Source organism: Rhea americana, unplaced genomic scaffold (genome assembly GCF_003343005.1).
Source record: "Rhea americana isolate MKP2758 unplaced genomic scaffold, rheAme1 scaffold_373, whole genome shotgun sequence".
Taxonomy (NCBI): Eukaryota; Metazoa; Chordata; class Aves; order Rheiformes; family Rheidae; genus Rhea; species Rhea americana.
Window position 1 is genome coordinate 64014 of NW_028186505.1, and position 19058 is coordinate 83071.

The 19058-nt window shown below is 39.6% G+C and overlaps 1 protein-coding gene across 1 annotated transcript in view; it reads right to left on the reverse strand.

Moving 5' to 3' along the window:
- Positions 1–19058, reverse strand: part of LOC146591396 (engulfment and cell motility protein 1) — a gene marked incomplete at its 3' end in the record, with an annotated part of 159051 nt that overhangs the window by 20799 nt on the left and 119194 nt on the right. Inside the window, exons 14-15 of the mRNA XM_085312990.1 lie at positions 18043–18165; positions 16586–16717 (exon numbers count right to left, since the gene is read on the reverse strand). Of these exons, the coding sequence (XP_085169116.1) occupies positions 16586–16717; positions 18043–18165 (255 nt within the window). The remainder of the gene's footprint in view (positions 1–16585; positions 16718–18042; positions 18166–19058) is intronic.

Genomic DNA, 19058 nt, shown 5'->3' on the forward strand with positions numbered 1-19058 from the left:
CTTCCTTGTACATCATCTTCAGAAGATTTGAGTGAAACTCTGAATGGGATCCTTCCTACTACAGCAACTAACAGCTTCAGCAAAGGAAGGACACTCATTGTGGTAGGCAAGGCACAACCGCAGAACAAAATGACAGGCACTCTGCTTGTGCAGTGAATTAAAACTCCCTTAGATCTTGATTAATGAGGATGACTGCAGTGCTAGGGACATCTTTGCATCCCGATGCTCTGCGCTACTTTGAGAATGAGCTCGGCAAAAGAGCTAAACCCAGTGCCAGGCATTTCAAAAGTACATTGGGAAAATTCTTGCCCTCCTTTTAGAGATTTCTGCAGAAGGACTTTGTGTTTTTCTTTGTCAAGTAAGCCAGCTAAAACTGCTGTCATGTGCAGAAGAAAAGGATCAGGTGGTGTTCAATTCAAATAAAAGTTCAGAGAGATGTCAGCCCTGTATTTGAGAAAACTCCATTTCAAAATGAATCAGCTATGCGAATTTATTGGCTGCCCGGGAGACAAATATAGCAGCTGTCAAAATTCAACACTAGGCAATGCAGTTGAAATGTCATCTGTGGCTAGGCACGTAGACCCACAGTCCTACACGTAAAAAAGATCATCGCCACTACAAAACTATGTGGTTCACACACTGCCACTTATTTTATTGTTTGTGACTGTGTCAAGCTAACTACTAAGCTAACTACAAAAGACAAGCCAAAAACAAATCTACAGGAAAAAATCGTCAACGTTGATGGTGTTCTAACTGCCTTTGGATTTACGTTGCTATATACAAAATTACCATCTCTACAGTCAAATCTTTCCCCTGCTGGAGTATAAACAGCCAAACTTTGTAGACAMCAATGAGAAGGGTGTGGAAAAAAGGGCCAATCAACTCTTAGGAYCGTCAAGAAGCCCACACTTCTGTCCCAAGTCAGCAATAGCCTATGCCCATCCTATAGCACCCTTCATCTGCCYTCAGCAGTGAGGTGGTAAATAAGTCCCTGCATTCATTTAGGGGAGAATTTCAATTGACCTGACTTTCATTTTTCTTTGCCTCCCTCTACAGGAATATGAAGAGCTTTTGCTCTACAAAATACTTAATTCTTTTGCATGTCTTGGACATTTTTCTGCTATGCCTCCAGTTTGCTCTGAACAGCAGAAAGAGGATGGGAGTTGCACCAAAATGTAGCAAGATAAAAAAAAATACATATTCATTAAAAAATGTAAACAATGAATACCATTATCTTTTTATACCGGGGCTTCATAACAAGCAGACTATATGCAACAACCAAAAGATTCAGAATTTAGATATGGAAGTGTTTTTGATTAGAAAAAAAAAAAAAAACAGCTACTTACAAATGATTTTCTCTTCTTCTCATATTCTTTTTTACAGGTCTGAATCCATGAAATCCCATACTCAGAGAATCTTCTACCCAGATTGTAATTCCTCATAACTGAAGAAAATCCAAATACTTTGAGCTATGCTTTTTACAGTCCTTTAAATTTTACATGAGGTAATAAAGCATGAGGAGTAAAAGGAGATRGAAGCAGAGTAATAGGTATATATTTAAGTAACATACACCTCTGTCTGCACACACTGGAAAACTGTATAGGCTTAAAGAAGAACAGTGAGTATTTATGGCAATTTAATTGAATTTACACTATTTCACAACACAAACATTGCTTCGTTACTCAGTGAGAGTTTGGTGTGGAACCAGCTATTAAAAGCAAAGCCTTGCGAAAGACACAGAGCCAGCAGAGAGATGTCATTGCACGTGTCTGGCTTTTAGGGGATCAATTCTTCGTCTTAATTCCACTCTGGGCAAATTCTGCAGGATGTGCAGTACATTGTATCTAGAGAAAGATGCCCAAGATTCATCTCCTAAGACAAGGGGTTAGAAAACAACTAGCAGTAAAAGAACCCTTCTGTTACGATACACAGACCAGCTACTTGAGACCGTCTACACATCCAAGTCCATGTAGTTTGCCTGCCCCCGTGAGATAACTGTGATGTACAGAGTGAGTGGCTAAGAAGAAAAAAACATCCTGAAATCATAGTACATGAAAAAGCCAAAAGGGACATAAACAACAAACACAATGTTCCATAATCCCTAATTCTATGTTAGTATATTTATATTTGTTAATGGATTTTCTTCAGAGAAGACAGTCATTTTTTAATCAAGAGGTGTTTAAGACTTTTAATCATACAATTTCACAATTAAAGATATTTGAAAAGGTACGAAAATATAAATAGTATTTTTACTCTGTCTGCAAAAGGATAGATCTTAATCTGTCATTAAGAAGCTGATTTAAAGGATGGATCCTCCCACCAATACACATAATAATCATTAAAAAATATATCAAATAAAGCATTAAAGAAAAATATCAAAGCACAAAGATGGAGATTACCCTGAGTTAGTTCATTCCAATAGAGATACGACCATAGATGCTTCATTCTGATTAGTTTTAACTTCATTTTTAACATAATAATAAAAAGGTCAAAGATTTGAAGCTTACTAAAATGTGTTTTTTTTTTTTTTTAAGCAGGGCTTCTCAAAAAAAGGGGATATTAAACTGAAGTGAAATGATCTGTTTTTCTCTGCGAGGAAGAAAAGCTTGGAGGAATTCAGCCATACATGGTAAAAGATTGGTTTATTCATTTCAGTGATGCGCAAATCGTTAGACATCCATAGCTTCTGACAAGCAGTTTTGGTAAASTGCATGCAGCCACACGGTAAACAGGAACAATGGCTTTAATGTATGGATTTGCTGGCCCCAGCTCTCGCTCGCAGCAGCAATGCAGCTGACCCTGGCGCCTTGTTCTGAGCAATCGTTGGCTCAGCCTAGCAGTACCAATTTGGTAGCTCCTCTAAAACACAGGTATCAAGCACTGTGCAGTTTGTAAGGTCAGACTTCCCTGCTCACAACTGGCTTATTTTTGTTAATGAAGTTTATCAGGTTTTCTCCCAGCCATTTGAAATCTCGTGCCTCCAAGCAGTAGTAATTCTCTTGTATCCTTCTCATAGCACTCAGGGCCAGCAGACAGATGCTTGATATGAAGAAAGATGTATTACGTTTGCTTAGATCTACAGATCAATTCCTGGTTTATATCACTCAACTTTTTTTTTTTTTTTTTTTTTTTAGGGGGTGTGGGGTGTTGTTCTCCAGATGGTCATTCAATATTACATCCACATTCTGGGGAAAATCTACACTGCCACCCAAATCCTCCACCGGCCCTGGTAACAAGGCCAAGACCACTCTCCCTTGGAGGTCACACCCTGCCCCAGTCTCACCAGCTTGGCCCCACTCACGCACAGGGTAAGGTAGGTGACAAAACTGCCTCCTGCTTTTGTTCTCCACACATCTACCCACTCTTCCTTACAGCACTGCTGGAAATCGTTCAGGGCTCAGTGGGGCAGGTTTGTGGACCAGCCACTAACCCTACGGGCTACTCTCCAAGTTATACCAGAAAAGAGCATCCTCCACAGCTACATGTTAAGCTTACAGGACCAAGTAAATTTAAGAGATGTCAATGCTGAGACTGAAGTTCCAGTATGAATTCTGCTGACTTAATGCCAAACCTTTGCGTGCAGCACTTCCTTCCTCAAAAGTGCAGTAGTCCCTACTTCAAACAGTCTCATTTCTCCACAACCAAACACCAAATACATGGCATGATATCACACTGTGGAACAGTTTGTGGCAARCAGCATTGTCATAAAGAAAGAATAGAGAGAAAGAATAGAGTAGGTTGCACACTATCTCCTGACAGCACAGGACACAGAAGAGCTATGAACATAAGCTTGCACAACACCTCAGGGATTTCCATATTTCTCCCACTCAGGCCTCAAAACCCAGAGTGACGTTGCTCTTGCTCACGCTCCAAACTTCAGCCACATTCTGCAAATCAAGCCTAAGTCTTTCTGATTAGATGTTCAACTATATTTAAAAATYTCTTATTTCTAACAGATTTGCAGAGGCTGTTGGGAAAAAAAAAATCCAGGTAACACAAAAGATGCCTGGAGACAGAGCCTAAGCAAGACTGATACAAGTTGAGACAATAGTACAAATATTTCAAAAGGAAAAATATTGCACCGTTAAGCGATAGGACAAAAAGAAACGGTACTTACAGAACACCTTCTAACAATCTGTAACATGCAAGCCACGTTCAGTAACATTTTTTCCTCTCAAGAGATATCATACAGCTCAAACAACAAACATCTGCTGGCATTCAACTAAGAAATGGGAACTTGCAGCCAAAAAGTGTGGCTCTTACTATTTCTAAGGTCAAAAGGAATCTGTAACCATGCAAGTCTTCAGCTTTTGTTAGTAGCCTTCACTTGCTATGAAGCTGGTGCCCTCTGCTGTCTGATTTTACAAATTAGCCAGCAGCTTTCCTTTAAAATGAGGTTCATCTGTATTCCAAATAACATCAGGGCATATAAATACAGTAAATCAGTAATTTATATCCTAAAGTGAATAAAAAAAATCTTTAAAAGGAAAGCAATCCTAACAGGCATTCAGTATTACTGAAAGAAAATAAAAAGTATTTACTTAGAAAATATTCTGTGATACTACAACACACAACTGCATAAAAATCTAACAAAATTAGAATATCCCTTTGTTTTTCACACAGTGAGAGATGTGGTTTTTAAATTAAAATCTCTTTTCAGGYGGAATTATTTGAGTATAGAATTAGAAAATTTTTACTGTTAAATTAAAAGCTTGATTATGGTTCCTTCAAACACCAGTAAAAAATAGTAAAACCCTCAGTTACATCTTTGGTATCATTATCAGTTCATTTATATTTCCTTCTTATATTTTTCTTCTCTTGTATTTTTTTTTCTTTTTTTAAAAAAACAGCACAGGTTTCAGTCAGGGTACTGAAGGGCAGAAGGAAAAAGATATATTATGGAAGCTGAATATTAAGTGAGAGCAGAAAACTCTTCAGCATCTTACAAAGTCAGAGAAATAGCATGAAATTAGTAGGACAGCAAGATATCAAAAGAAAAGGGAAAATTGGGAAAAATGTTTTATTACAAGTAAAACTAGTCGTGCCACCTGCAGTTCAGGTGCTCTGACATTTGCCATTTTTAGTCTTTGCTCTTGCTTCTGATACTACTATTTTAACAGTTTGGACATAATGCCAAGCATTATCTTTAAGTTAAATTCTTTAAGAAGTTAACTGAAATTATTTTTGTTCATTTTCAAGAATGTTTCATGAAACACTGTACCACTCATATTAAACCAATTCTTACATAACTGTTCTGCTGAGAAACTCCAGCCCTTTCAGGCCTYGTAGGAAAAGCTCAAAGTTTGGTAAAGGCTTTGTCTCATGCCAGTCTTTCGATATTCCTGTGGAGAGCAGGATAAATTTGGTCACACAGTAACGGCTGCATAACTAAGGGTAACAAGCCTCCGTGGAGCACGCACAGTTTTTTTCTGAAGAAGCTGCCTGCCCTCGGCGTTGCCCGGCCCCATCTTCAAGGCTTAGAGGAAAAGCAACGACTAGGAACCAGGAGCTCAGTGGAGTGAGAAGCTGGGCAGAGAGTACCCAGCATCGGCACAGGAAAGGGCAGAGGGAGGCATTTAAGAGGGGGGAGGCTTGGAGGAAGGAGCAGTGCAAGACGGAAGGGAAGGAGGGCTATAATTATCTGCCTGGGCATGAACAAGAGGGGAGACAGACAGTGATAGCAACGCAGAGCAAAGCGGAAAGGAGGAGGAAAGGCAGATAGAGAAACACTGCACGTGCACCTATTTAAATGTCATYGTGCACAGATGGTGAAGGGAATGAATTAAGGCTTCAAAGACTATCTTATTCCTGCCTTTTCCTAAAAATATTCAACTTTGTTGTTTTTAGTGCAAGGCTATGTTGCACTTTTGACATACTTGTTTCAAATATTTACATAATTTAGATGTTTTAATTAGTTTAAGATTGCACAATTACTTGAAGTTCTGGGCTGTTATTTGCAGTGACCAGCTCTTGCTCTCGTTATATGCTCTGCACATCAATAGGATTATTCAAGAATCACAGAGCTGGTTCTTGAGTTTTATCTGAAGTATTTCTAAATAGTATTCAATAAAGCAAATAGAGTAATGTGAAATTATGTCTCTACACTTATAAGGTGATTAAATTTTGAATATAACAGTCACTATACAACCACACTCCCTCAGAATATCTAGAAATAAATATGTATGATTAGCTTCAATCTTCCTAAACTTACTCTAAGGAATAACTCGGTAATAGCTTGTTTCTAAAATAGCTATTGAAAACTATTAGCTTTAAAAAAAAGAAAAGAAAAAGGATCATGGAATTCACTGAAGAGTCGCAAACAGTGGAGAAGAGCAACCTCTAGTGGTCATAAAGGTAAAAATGAAGGAAAAAATGCTGTATACATTCCTGTTTTACGCCACTCATTCAATATTAAATTTCATTACAAATTCATACATTCGTTACAGTTCATATTTGTCTGGATCACTGAAAGGGTCAGGGATTTTTTTTCTATTTTTAGGACTACCRTGTCTGCTGCACACAGCTGCTTGTAGGTCTGCTTTCAATAAAATCCAAAGATGAACCCTTGTCTCACTACCTTCTCCAACCCTGATCAGAGTGATCTGGAAGGGGCCAGATCCTTGTAACTCCTGACTTTCGAACGAATAAACTGATGACACCCTACCCCCCACCCACACAGAAATAAAGTTCTGTAATTTGAAGCTAGAAATGGGATAAGCCGCTTTGTTCATCAATAAAGTCAGAAGAGAGCTCCAAACTAGACCAGGCAGAAGCTGACTTCTTCCTCATTCTCAGTTTCTGTTTAATAATAGACAACATATTGAGGAATTCACCGCTTCCTTCCAGACAGATTGGCTGCAAATATCAGGCCTTTGGCTTTATGCCTTTCTAAGCACTCCGGGCAGGAAACAACATGCCAGAAAAATGCTGCCTCCCATTCGGAACAGTTTTAAAATGYAAAGAGTTTTTCACAGGCACCTACCACACTATTGACTGGGTAAAGGTAAGGACTGTTTGGCTGTTTATGCTGTGCACCTAGAAAATTACCAGTTCCCAGCATTAGGCTCTCTGCCAGACCCTGTGGTCAGGTATCCCAGTACCTTCTAAGAGAAAATCCACTGGCTTCAATGTACTTATCACAAATAAACAGAGCTGATACGTCTGGCATCAGATGGCCTCCATCTATAACATATTCAAAGTCGAGCTGGAAAAACTCCCAATATACAGGCAATAYAGCTCAGCCACATGGCTGGCACCCCACCAGAGCATGTTACTAAGGGATTGTGATTTGGGGTATTTCTGATACTAACTAGGGAGTGCTAACAGGAGTAAACATAGCATCAACAAATTCCTTAGTGAAAATTGTAAAAATTGCTTGTGGGGTTGAGTGGGGAATGATTGGAGGATGGGTAAAAACGAGGGTGAGAACTCTTGGCAAATTAATTTCCTGCCAATATGAACATGGATACAAAAAAACATGATGGAAAACAAAGACAATTTTACAAGTAACTAGACACCTGGCACTCCTACAGGCTTTGGAAGCATGTCTTCCACCCATTTGGCTAGCTCCAACAGTGCCAAACAACATATTTTCACCAGCATCCAATGCCTTGGCTGACCACAGTYGCCACAAATTATTCTACTCCAAGAATAATTGTTGACAGGGTATAAGTTTAAAAGGGCATAGTTGTGTGTAAAAACTTGAGATTAGCTACTTGGAAGGAGCTACATAAAAGTCCCTGTAAGACTGAAGAGGAACACAAACAATCAAGCCTTGAATGCCACTTAAAAAGATCTCTCAAACATCCAATTACAAAAGGGAGGATGATCACCAGCTCCTGGTAGGGTAGAGAAAAGGGGAGACTTAACTCCAAAAATTAAATTATACTCAACAGAAAAGTAACAAAAACATTCATGAAAGTCTGACAACACTAAACTTTGACCCTAAACAGGCTTAATAAGGAACACAAAACAAGGATGAAGACAGCTGTCCAGTATCCTTAAGCCACCCAAGATGTGCAAAGGTGCCACAAATCTGGCTGTTGCTCCTCTCAGTTGCCTGAACGTTCTCCCCTTTCTGCTGCCATTCCGGGGCTCCACAGGAGAGGAGTCATCACAGGATGTGCACCACACTTTAGCTGCTTAAGGAAAAAGCAGTGCAGCTGAACCTGATGAGTTCCAAAAAGCACATAATTGCACTGAAAAAGCTAAGGCATGCAAGTCTTGTTTTACAGGCTTTGCTACAAGGCTGTAATCTGCAGARGACCAGTCTGAAGTAAGAAAGCATTACATGTGACCTGACATGCTCAGGTACAGCAAACTGTTGGCATACAGGCATAAAAAGGCTCCAGCAAAGGAATATTGCTAACGTTCCACATGGAGCTACTTCAAGCACTAAAGGTCTCAGGTCCTATGTGATTTGAGTATCATTTTCCATGTTTAATAGATTTTAGCTTTATCTTTTTTTCTGCTTCAAGTATTTCAAGATGGATTCTAACACCACAAAATAATTCCTTTACTGAGATCAGTTGGCAGGTCTGAATAGTTTCAAGCCATACTTAGAYGTAGCAGGACAGAAAAGTTCAGCTCAAATTAGCAGCCAAAAAAATGAAGCCCAAGTTATTACTTTTATTACTATTTAAAACAGTCAGGAATACCAAAAACAGTATGTTACATCCACTGATAAGATTTAATTTTTCCAGTTTTAGAGCAACCAAAGGTTTCTTTTATAAATATGAAGTAAAGGACAGGTCAGGAAGTTTCATTCCTGCAATAAGTTATTTCACTGTTTTGAAACAGCAGGTAGCAAAAGAGAAGGAGACAGTACAGAAATGAAAGAAGATTGAAAAACACAAATCATTTCAGGAGAGGCTTAGCCAACAGGTTGCCTGCACTCTTCTTCCTCTCATTGAATCAGCAACTGAAAGCTCTATTTTGAAATAAAAAAAGGAYAGTTGGATACAGTGTTGCCGTTCTGAAAATGTTCTCTTTACATGGCCAAAGCCAGCAAAAGAATCTTAATGTAGGAAAGCATTRTTTTTATTATGACATACTTGTAAAGTTCCCTAAAGGATAAATAATGCAATATTCCTCATCATTGCAGAATATCACCAAGAGAAGGAAACAGACTGCTGTGAACAGTCACAAATGACCRCTTCAAGACCTTTCAGACGAATTTCCCAGCATTTTGCAATTCTAGATTTTACTCCCCAAACCACAAAACTCCAGTCTCTTATTCTAGGCTTCCCCAGCATTACAGCTGATAACGTTGTAAAACTTTAAACATTCAARCTTTCCTTTTTGGGAAGAAAATTAATGTTCATCTTCAGATCTTTCACAAGAATAGCTAATGAATGCATCACATGGCATCTGTTTCTCTGTCCATCTTTTCTCCTTCCTTCTCTCTCTAAGGAAGGTCTCCTCATCCCTAGCCAGGAATACACCTTTCATTAACCCAGATGTCCAACAGGAGCGAAGCAGTTTCAGAGATATGGTTGACAATAAAATCAGACAGTTACAGGACTATCAATCTTGGTGCAGTGCACAGCATGACACCCTCATGCCAATCTTCCTCAGTTTTTCCTCTTTAGAGCCACTCCTCAATCTTCTGCTTAACTGACTGCAACAAATCCACAACRTGCAAATTATCTAGCAGCATACATTGCCCTTTAATTACATGCTTTCCCTGAGACATTTCCCTTTTTCTACTAGAGGAAACAGTAAAGGTTGAATGGTTATCACATAAAKATCTCTAAGTTATTTATACTGCCTTTCTATCAAACAGAAATCCAAGTTGGTGTTTTATTTATTTATTATTATTATTTTTAATATACTCACACACACAGTCCCAAGCCCATGCCTCAAAACTATGGTCATATAATTTATCATTAATACTAAGTTACAATAAATCAACAGGTTAAGAATGYTTATGTTCCTGACTTCTGCAGCTCATCTGTTCCCTGCCAGAACCTGCAGAACCCTGCAGTAAAGCACCCCATTCCCTGCCTCAGCCTTTGCACATGCTGGACCAAGCAGAACCACTGCAGTTTCTCACTGTCACCAGTTAGCAAAAACCCCAAGGCCCTCTGAAACAACTGCAGTCTACCCAACATCAGTATAACACCTTAAYAGCATTGCTGGGGAGGCCGGGGTGTTGCAGGAGAAGACGCTTTTTGAATGAGATGTGAGGAAATCACACAAACTAAAGCTATACTGAGTAGGTGGGTAAAAAAGGGCAATTAAAGGTTAGAATGTGTCAGATGACATTGTAGTCATCTGAGTTTGGCCTTCTTGCAGGTAATCATTATAAAATATTAATTAAAAGATAAGTTATTCTATCAATAACTTTTTTCTTTCAACTAAGAGAATGGACTTCTGGGGAATAGATCATGGCGTGAAGGAGGTTAGTTTGGTTATTTTTTAATTTGCTGAAGAAGTTAAAAGTCATATGTAAGACAGCCTGAGGGGTTATTAGTCCAGGTAGCTGGAGAAGTAAACAGACATGGGAACAAGAAGCAGCAAAATGGATCCAAGGAGAATAAATTATGTTGGAAAGTTATCCTGRTAGCTATTGACTTTGTCTTAAATTTGCTTTGGCCACAGCAATCCAGGGCTCTCCATTCCATAGAGTAAGTGACTAAGATTGGTCTGTTCAGGGGGCTTCTTCTTATCTCTAAATGGGCAGTGTTATCTCTACGCATCACAAATGCTAAYGAATTACTCAAAAACATGAAGAATACTGCAAATGAACCCATGAGAAAAACTACTAATTTTTAATCGTCAGAGTACTATTTCAATATTGTGCTGGGAAACACAGCATATGATCACTTTTTGAAAAAACAGATCGAAAGTAAAAAAAAGTAGCTGCTCATCTGGGACATGAAAGAGACAAAAAACAAGTCTAGAAGGAAGCTCATCAGGTCTATCTGCTGCCCAAGCATGCTTTCGTTATTCTTTAAAGATATTTGCCTAACTTCTTAAGATCTCTACAAGTCACATCCTCCCAAATATCTATTCTGCTGTTTCTCCTTACATTAGAAAGGTTTTGTAACGTTTAACATATTGCCAGTTAAGTTATTATACACCTTATTATTCATGTCTCCCTTCAGACTTCTCCACGCAACCYTGTTTTTTCTCTATAGTCCTCATAGGTTTTGTTACCTAGATCTATCACTGTCAAAATTAGTACAYAACCCTTTTATGTCAATGATCAAGCACTATCTTTAAACAAGTAATGAATTTTGTCCCCATGGTTCTGATTTAAAATCTTTTCCAGAAATTCACTGCTTTGACATTTAGAAATCTTCAATTTCTAGTTTAAATATACAGTTTCAATCAATTTATGCCCATTGATTCTCCTTTTGCCCCAACTGCCTTTTAGCTTACAACTTTTTCCTTCCCAGCATTTGCCCTTCTGATATTTACAGAGCCTTCAGTCTGGCAGGCTAAACAAACCAACCTCTTTAACCCACCTCTTGTGAGACATTTCTCTGATCACAGTAGAAGCCTTGCCCTCTGCCCTTGACCTGAATTCAGCCTACAAGTCACTGCCAAGGTAAGTAAAATTGTACAAAGCGTAACAGATGATKTCTCAGAGACACAGAAAATGGCATTAAAAGTTTCTTATCTGCTCTGAAAAGATCTTTCCAGATATATCCTAAGCTGACATTTGACTTTTTCCATGGCTGCATTGCATGATGTCTCTTGTTTTTGCCTTTCCAATAGGAGAGCTCTTTGCCTGAAGCAGAAGTTCTTGCCAGGTGTCTCAAATGAACGCTGCTGCACTTCCTATTGCCCAATAACATTATTTGTCTATTTCACTAATCCAAAGGGTCATGTAATTTCTGAATATTCTGATTCTCTTTCATTGATGCCTCCCAAATTTGCCTCATTAGAAGATTTTGTCAKCACTCTCTTATCCCAGCATGACTAATATTGTGAAAGTCAAGCCCAGGCTTGCCCTTTGAATAACTTTTCACTGTGCTAACAATTTCCCTWTTAATTGTCACCCTTTCTGTCAGACAGTTCCTTACCAATTTTGTGTCTCCTGTAGTAAACCACATTTTATTTTGTTACATCTAATAATTTCCAGTGTGGCATGGCAGTACTAAGAAACCACTCTCCATCTTGGCTTTTTGTGCTGACTTAAACATCTATGTTTTATTTAAGACAAAAACAACTAACCAAACAAAAAACCTAGGAGCTCTGCATATATTGCAAACTTGGAGGATCTGAGCCTAGAATAGCTGTTCTTAACATTTTAACCTATTTAAATTTCTTGGAATTTGGTCAGATCTACCTCTGACTTTAAACAAACACATTTATTACAATTTAATATCAGTTAGTTATATTTAAAAAAATTATGAGAAAATATACAAGATTATAAGTTTTTGAGTAAATGTAATGCCCGCTTTGGTTATGGGAAYTAAATGTACTCAAACACAAGAAAATTTCAGAAGCTTCACAAACAATAAACCCTACAGAACTGAATCATTTCAACAGCTCAGGAATTTTAGGACTAATTTTATCTTACTGATATATGTGGCTTGACCTTTTAGACATCTCTAACACTGCTAACTGTATTATTCAAAACTGTGCAAAACTGTACTTCTGCTAAAAGAATTGCCAAGAGCAAACATTGCTTGAGATTTCCCTGCCAAAGACAGATTTTAAAGGTGGGGAGAGGGCAGCAATTCAGGCTATTTAATTTGCAGTTGACTCGGAAATAATTTAATAGGGTTGAGCATATATCTTAGATCTCCCGATTAGGTCATCTTTTGTAGCACTTGTCAGCACTTTAATATATCTCCTGAGTTCTCCCTGATTTGAAAATTTCTCTTTGCCCATAACAAACTGCATGCAGGTCATCACAGCTATCTGGAAAGGCCCTGTAGTTTCTGCAACTAAATGTACATTTGTAACTACATAGTTTTACAAATGATAAACTTCTGAAAYTGTTTCTGGGCTTTATCCCTTATTGACATTATATTTGCAATGTGGCAAAACTGTTTTATATGGCAGAGAAGAAATGAACAGAATCCTTGCATTTTTACCTGCAGAAAGAGAACAAGCAGTCCAGAAACAACTTGATGGCTAGACATGGTTTTGCTCTCCCCCTTAGCAAGTTTAATCAGTTCAAATTTGCATCCTGACGATCACCACCAGTGGGATGACAAAGTTCTCACCACCAGTGGGATGACAAAGTTCAAAACATTCAAAGGCAGCCTCAAATGGGTTTCTTCCTGTGCCACAAAGCCCAAAAAGGAAAAGAGAAATCTCTTACTCCCCTAAGGGCAGAGATCAGTCTGCTAGTGTATCCCTTTACCTACAGGTTTTGAAAACACTGAGGGTACTTTGAGGASGGAGTAAAAAGCCACAAAGGAGGGGAAGGCAGCTCACAGGAGTCCAGCCAGAAGACAGCCCATGTGCAAGGCTGGAAAGGGCCAGTCCCAGGATGCTCTCTCCTGGGAGCTCCCTGGAAGGTCCTGCATCCCCAGCTCTGCTTCCTCTTCAGCTGTGAGACAAGTTGTCTTGCATGCTTTCACTCCAGTTCCCATTCTCTGAAGGTTTGGCCTCCATTCCCTTTTGGCGGGCTATCAGGATTTAACAGTACACACTACTACTGCTACTCTTGACAACCGTTGAAATGTTTTCCATAGGCTTCAGAATGAACAGCCCAAATGAGTAATGAAAATAAGGAATAAGTCATTACTGCACAGGCACAGCAACAATTACAGTAGACTCAGATACAGTAGTGCATTTTGATTCACATTTTCAGCATTTTCCTTGCACCCCTATCAGCTAAAACACACTGCCCTTAACAGTGAGTTCAGCTCTGCAGGATCCAAATATATCTCATGGGACAAACAAAAGCATCAGAAGAACAAGTGCTGGGCTGCACATCTACTGCTTACTAAGCAGATGAAAAACAGGACTGGAATTTGGAAGATCTATGTGCTAGTTCTGGGTCAGTCTATGTTGCGTGCTCAGAGTTTTCCAGCCTGAGCTTTAAGAAAACAAGTTCGGACTTGTAGAGGTGCTAAGTACTCACAGATGCCAGTGACTGCAGTGGGGACTGAAGGCTTTCAACCTCTCAGAAAAATACAGTAAGCAGATGTCCAAAAGTATCACCCAAAATTAGAGGACACTTGCTTTAAACTTGGTCTCCATTCTTCCACCTGCCACAATCCCATGCCTTTGGACACTCCACCATTTCCCCTTGCTCCATGCCATGTTTTTCTGTTTGTTTGTTTGTTTGTTTTTGCCATCATTCCTACTTCTTCTACCAGTTGCTTCTCTTCCTCCTACGACAAAAAGTCAAACTCCACCTCTGTTCTCATTCACCGCAGGCTAAAGKCTCAATATCCAGTCCATTTCATAGAATCATAGAATCAGTAAGGTTGGAAGGGACCTCYGGAGATCATCTAGTCCAACCCCCCTGCTCAGTAGGGTCACCTAGAGCATGTTAGACAAGGCTGCACCCAGGCGGGCCTTGAAGATCTCCAGAGAAGAMGACTCCACAACCTCTCTGGGCAACCTGGTCCAGTGTTCCAGTCACTCTTACAGTGAAGAAATTCCCCCTCACAGTCAGGTGGAACTTCCTGTGCTTCAGTTTGTGCCCATTGCCTCTTGTCCTGTCACATGGGACAACTGAAAAGAGTTTGTCTCTGTCCCCCTGACACGCTTCCTTCAGATACTTGTACACATTGATAAGATCCCCCCTCAGTCTTCTCTTCCCCAGGSTGAAGAGGCCCAGCTCTCACAGCCGTTCCTCAGAGGACAGATGCTCCAGACCTCTGATCATCTTTGTAGCCCTATGCTGGACTCTCTCCAGTAGCTCCATGTCTCTCTTGTACTGGGGAGCCCAGAACTGGATGCAGTACTCGAGATGAGGCCTCACCAGRGCTGAGGAGAGGGGCAGGATCACCTCCCTCCACCTGCTGGCAACACTCTTCCYARTGCACCCMAGGAGACCRTTGGCYTTCTTGGCCACAAGGGCACATTGCTGGCTCATGGTCAACTTGTCATCCATCAGCACTCCCAGGTCCTTCTCTGCAGAGCTGCTCTCCAGMAGGTCRGCCCCCAGCTTGTCCTGGTGCCTAGGGTTATTTCTCCCTAGGTGCAGGACTCTGCACTTGCCCTAGTTGAACCTCATGAGGTTCCTCTCYGCCCAACTCTCCAGCCTGTCCAGGTCTCTCTGAATGGCAGCACAGCCCTCWGGTGTGTCAGCCACTCCTCCCASCTTGGTATCRTCAGCAAACTTGCTGAGGAGGCACTCTGTCCCCTCATCCAGGTCATTTCTCTGTAAGCCAGGCCCTGCACTTTACCCTTGAGTCCTGGTCTTGGGTGYCCAGTATCTTTGCTCAGCTCACCACAGGAGCTGCCAATCCTAGGTGTTGGGATAGCATTTTCTTTAATCACACTGGAAGCAAGGATGCATTCATGGGCCTTTATAAAACAGATTCAAAAGCTTCTTCAAAACACTAATTTTACCACCATGATTACAATCCTGAAATGCCAAGTTCTTCTCCTCCCCTCTACTTAATTAAGACTCCTTACAGATTCAGCAGCATTGATACAGCAGTCATTTTCCCTCACTCACCAGTAATGAAAGCAGTCATCAGAACCCAGAAAGCCTCCTTCCAAAGCCACCACAGAACTGGGTAATGCTGAGCCCTATGTCACACAGCTGAGCAGAGTGCTCGAACCGCACAGTGGGCTTCAGCTTCTGTTAATGCAGCATTTAAAACCACCCAGTTTCTAACTTTGACTTCTGTACTACATTCAGCATATATATGCCAGGCCAACAGCATAGTAAGGAGTCACGTAGGATATTAAGTATGTAATTTTATCTAAGGAGAAAGCAAACCGCATACCAGTCTACCATAACCAATAAATCAGGATACTGATTACAGTGTGCATGTGTTTGTATGCGCATGTGTATGTGTGTATGTCCTTTGTTTCCAGAAGGGAAAAAAGAAAAATATTATTCATTAGTACAAATAAAACTGACAGTTTCACTAAATTCAATGTCCCAAAATAATTTCAGCCAAGATCAGAACTCCTCTTGGTTAGACTAGGGTAAGGGGTAAAAGACTCTGCATCCCCATTCCACAGAAGAAAGGACTTCAAATAACTGAAGTACAGGATACTACAAGTAAATACCACAAATACAACCCTGCCTCTGATTTATTTTATTCATCAGTCCAAATCATTACTAATATAGTGCAATGACTTTAGAGGTCTGCCACAGATCTGTTAGATAGAGTCTGTTTATCCAAAAACCACTAGAAATTAGATTTTATAATGACATATCATGCCAAACTACATGCTCTATCTTCAGAGAGTTATCTTTTCCAATTCACCCTAACTTCTGCTAGAGCAGTCATTTAGAGTAGTCCTAAGTTAATCAGATTTGCAAAAAAAAAAAAAAAAAAAAAAAAAAGAATCCCCAAAGAAATCATGCTATTCCCATGCAGGAAGAGTAACTAGAAGCTTAGGTAACAGCAGAAGTGACCAGTCATGGAACGTGTTACAACAGAGGCACTCACTCACATTCAGCGCACCACCACACAAAAATACTCACAATAAATCCGAGCTTTTTGTAGTCTCGAGTATACATAGATTTGCGCTTCTCAATACTGCCACTGCTGTTGTTAGGTTCAGATTCTGCATCAAATGCAATTCTTCTGAGTTCAAATATAATATCCCGTTGAGCCTAAGTTAAAATAAGTTTCAAARTGGTTAAAATAACACCCTTCTCACTTGGAACAGCAAGAGAATGCCACAAAGGTTGTTTTAAAACACTGCATTTCCTCCACTGCTCAATCATTTTTTATCTAAACTCTCCACTTCTTACTCAGAAAGACAGTTGGCAAGAACGACTCTGGGGCTCTCATTTTCCAAAGTCTTCACATTTGTAGGGTTCACACACAGATGCTCAAGGGCAGTCTCCCAGAAGCTGAATTCACGTTAACAAGGCCATTAACTGCACACTTAATTTTAATCACAGGTAGGAAACCACAGAAGGAAAGGAATGACACACATTTCAAATTAATTCAGTGCTTAAGCACTTTGCTGTCTTAAATCAAACGGCTTAGTATTCTGCACTCCTCCCAGTAACTGTACATTTTTGTTGTCATGAGAATAGGCAGGAGAATACACATCACTAGGAACATATTAAGACAGTGATAAMCATCCTGCTATCAATACTAACACGGCTATATTGGTCATATGTACTGTGCCATAACTGCACATCCATTCACCCAAGTCAGAAACTTTTCTGCCTCAAACTAGCAAGACAGGGATGGCAAAATCCTAAGCATAATGTTGCTTAAGCTTAAACCACCTTGCTCTTCCCTTCTCCTTTCCTCCATATTACTAGTTCATCTTAACACAAGTCCCTGTTGAAAATGAAATCAAACTTCCCTTTGTACGGTGCTGGAAAAAGGAACCACAAAAACTACTGAAACAAAATTCACTTCCTCTATGGCTCCTTGACTCTATACTTAAAGCTGTTAGAAAAGTATGTCTCTGTGTGCAGTGAAGAGTATTAAAACTAGTGTTTGAACACAGTAAACAATAAAATGAACAACCACTATAGAGGTAGACAGCACCAATTAACTGCAACTCTAGTACGTCAGTTTACATTTAAACATTCTCTTTAGCTCTATAGAAGTAATTTTAGGAAGGATTATACAGTTCTGTTGGTTCTGAAAAGTATACAAAACAAACAAATGCTGAGCTGCTGTTTACAGAGTTTTAGCTCAGGATGACACCAAATTCAATTAATGGAAATACATGCCAAGGAGTAGTAGACATCAAATTGATGGACAATTTGAGGAGAGCGCCATTTTGCTGTTGCACTTTTGCACAAGGAATGCAATGGCCAGTTCATCATCTTCATCTTATAACAATCACAAAACAACCCCTAAAAAATATGTGAGCATTCCTGGTAGTATCTTTTCCTTCCTAAAGAGCTTTAAGCATAGCAATGAATAGTTGTTCTCTTCCTGTTCTCATCAGGCCATGACAGATGCTCACCTGATCCTGTGGATCCATTTTTGTCATCATTCTGTCTTCCAGAAGGTTAAAGGTAAGCACTTGCAGAACATAAAGCTGATGTGCCATTTCATTATTAATGGTTCTCTGTGCCCTGATAACATGCTGTAAAAGGAAGATTGACTCAAGTGAATACTATCRTAACAGAAACTCCCACCAGGTGGGCTCAGGTATTTCCATTACTGTATGTACGTGTTTGATACAGAACAGTGTATACATACTCTAGAAAAAAATTAAAGCAAGACAAATGACAGATTTAGGTATGCAGATAATCTATGGGCTGCAYTAAGAAACTTTCTAAGTGACAAGGCTTCATAAGAATGCACTAAAACCTTCTCCTTCTAGACACTAGATAGAACATGTGCATAAGCAAGCAGTGGCAAAAAATCAGTGGTGAGGTAGTCACTGAGGAAAATGCAACTCCTTACCAAGATCATTAGAGCTCTGTATTAAAAGGTAGGTCTATTACAAAAATGGTTAAGAGAATATTCAAGCTGCCAACACAACCTGCTAATGCAGCGATATAACAGAGCTACTGTGGTAGTCAACATCTTATCACAGTCCTACCTCTACTACACGATTTCATTCTACTCGAGAAGAATGACTTACAAACATATTAGAATCCAATGCCCCATACATGCAACACAGAACTACCTCAGGCACAAAGCAGACATCAAATTGATGGACAATTTTTACATCTCTGGTTTGTCCCTAAATATCAAGAAATTCAACAGAGTAAACAGACACAGACCACTAAACATCACTGTACATATGTAAGGGAAGTCATTAGGTAGGAGAGAGACAACAACTAATAAAGTACAGCTCCAAAGGAGAAAGAATCTCTCTGCCAAAAGGCACTCAAGCTTTTTATGATAGTAAATGAACACCTAAGAATGTTATCCRTATAGTTATATCCATAAGTTATCCATATGCTTATACTAAACCCTTATGCACACAATCAGTGCAAAGATACAGCCTCTGAAATAGGAGTTCCCCAT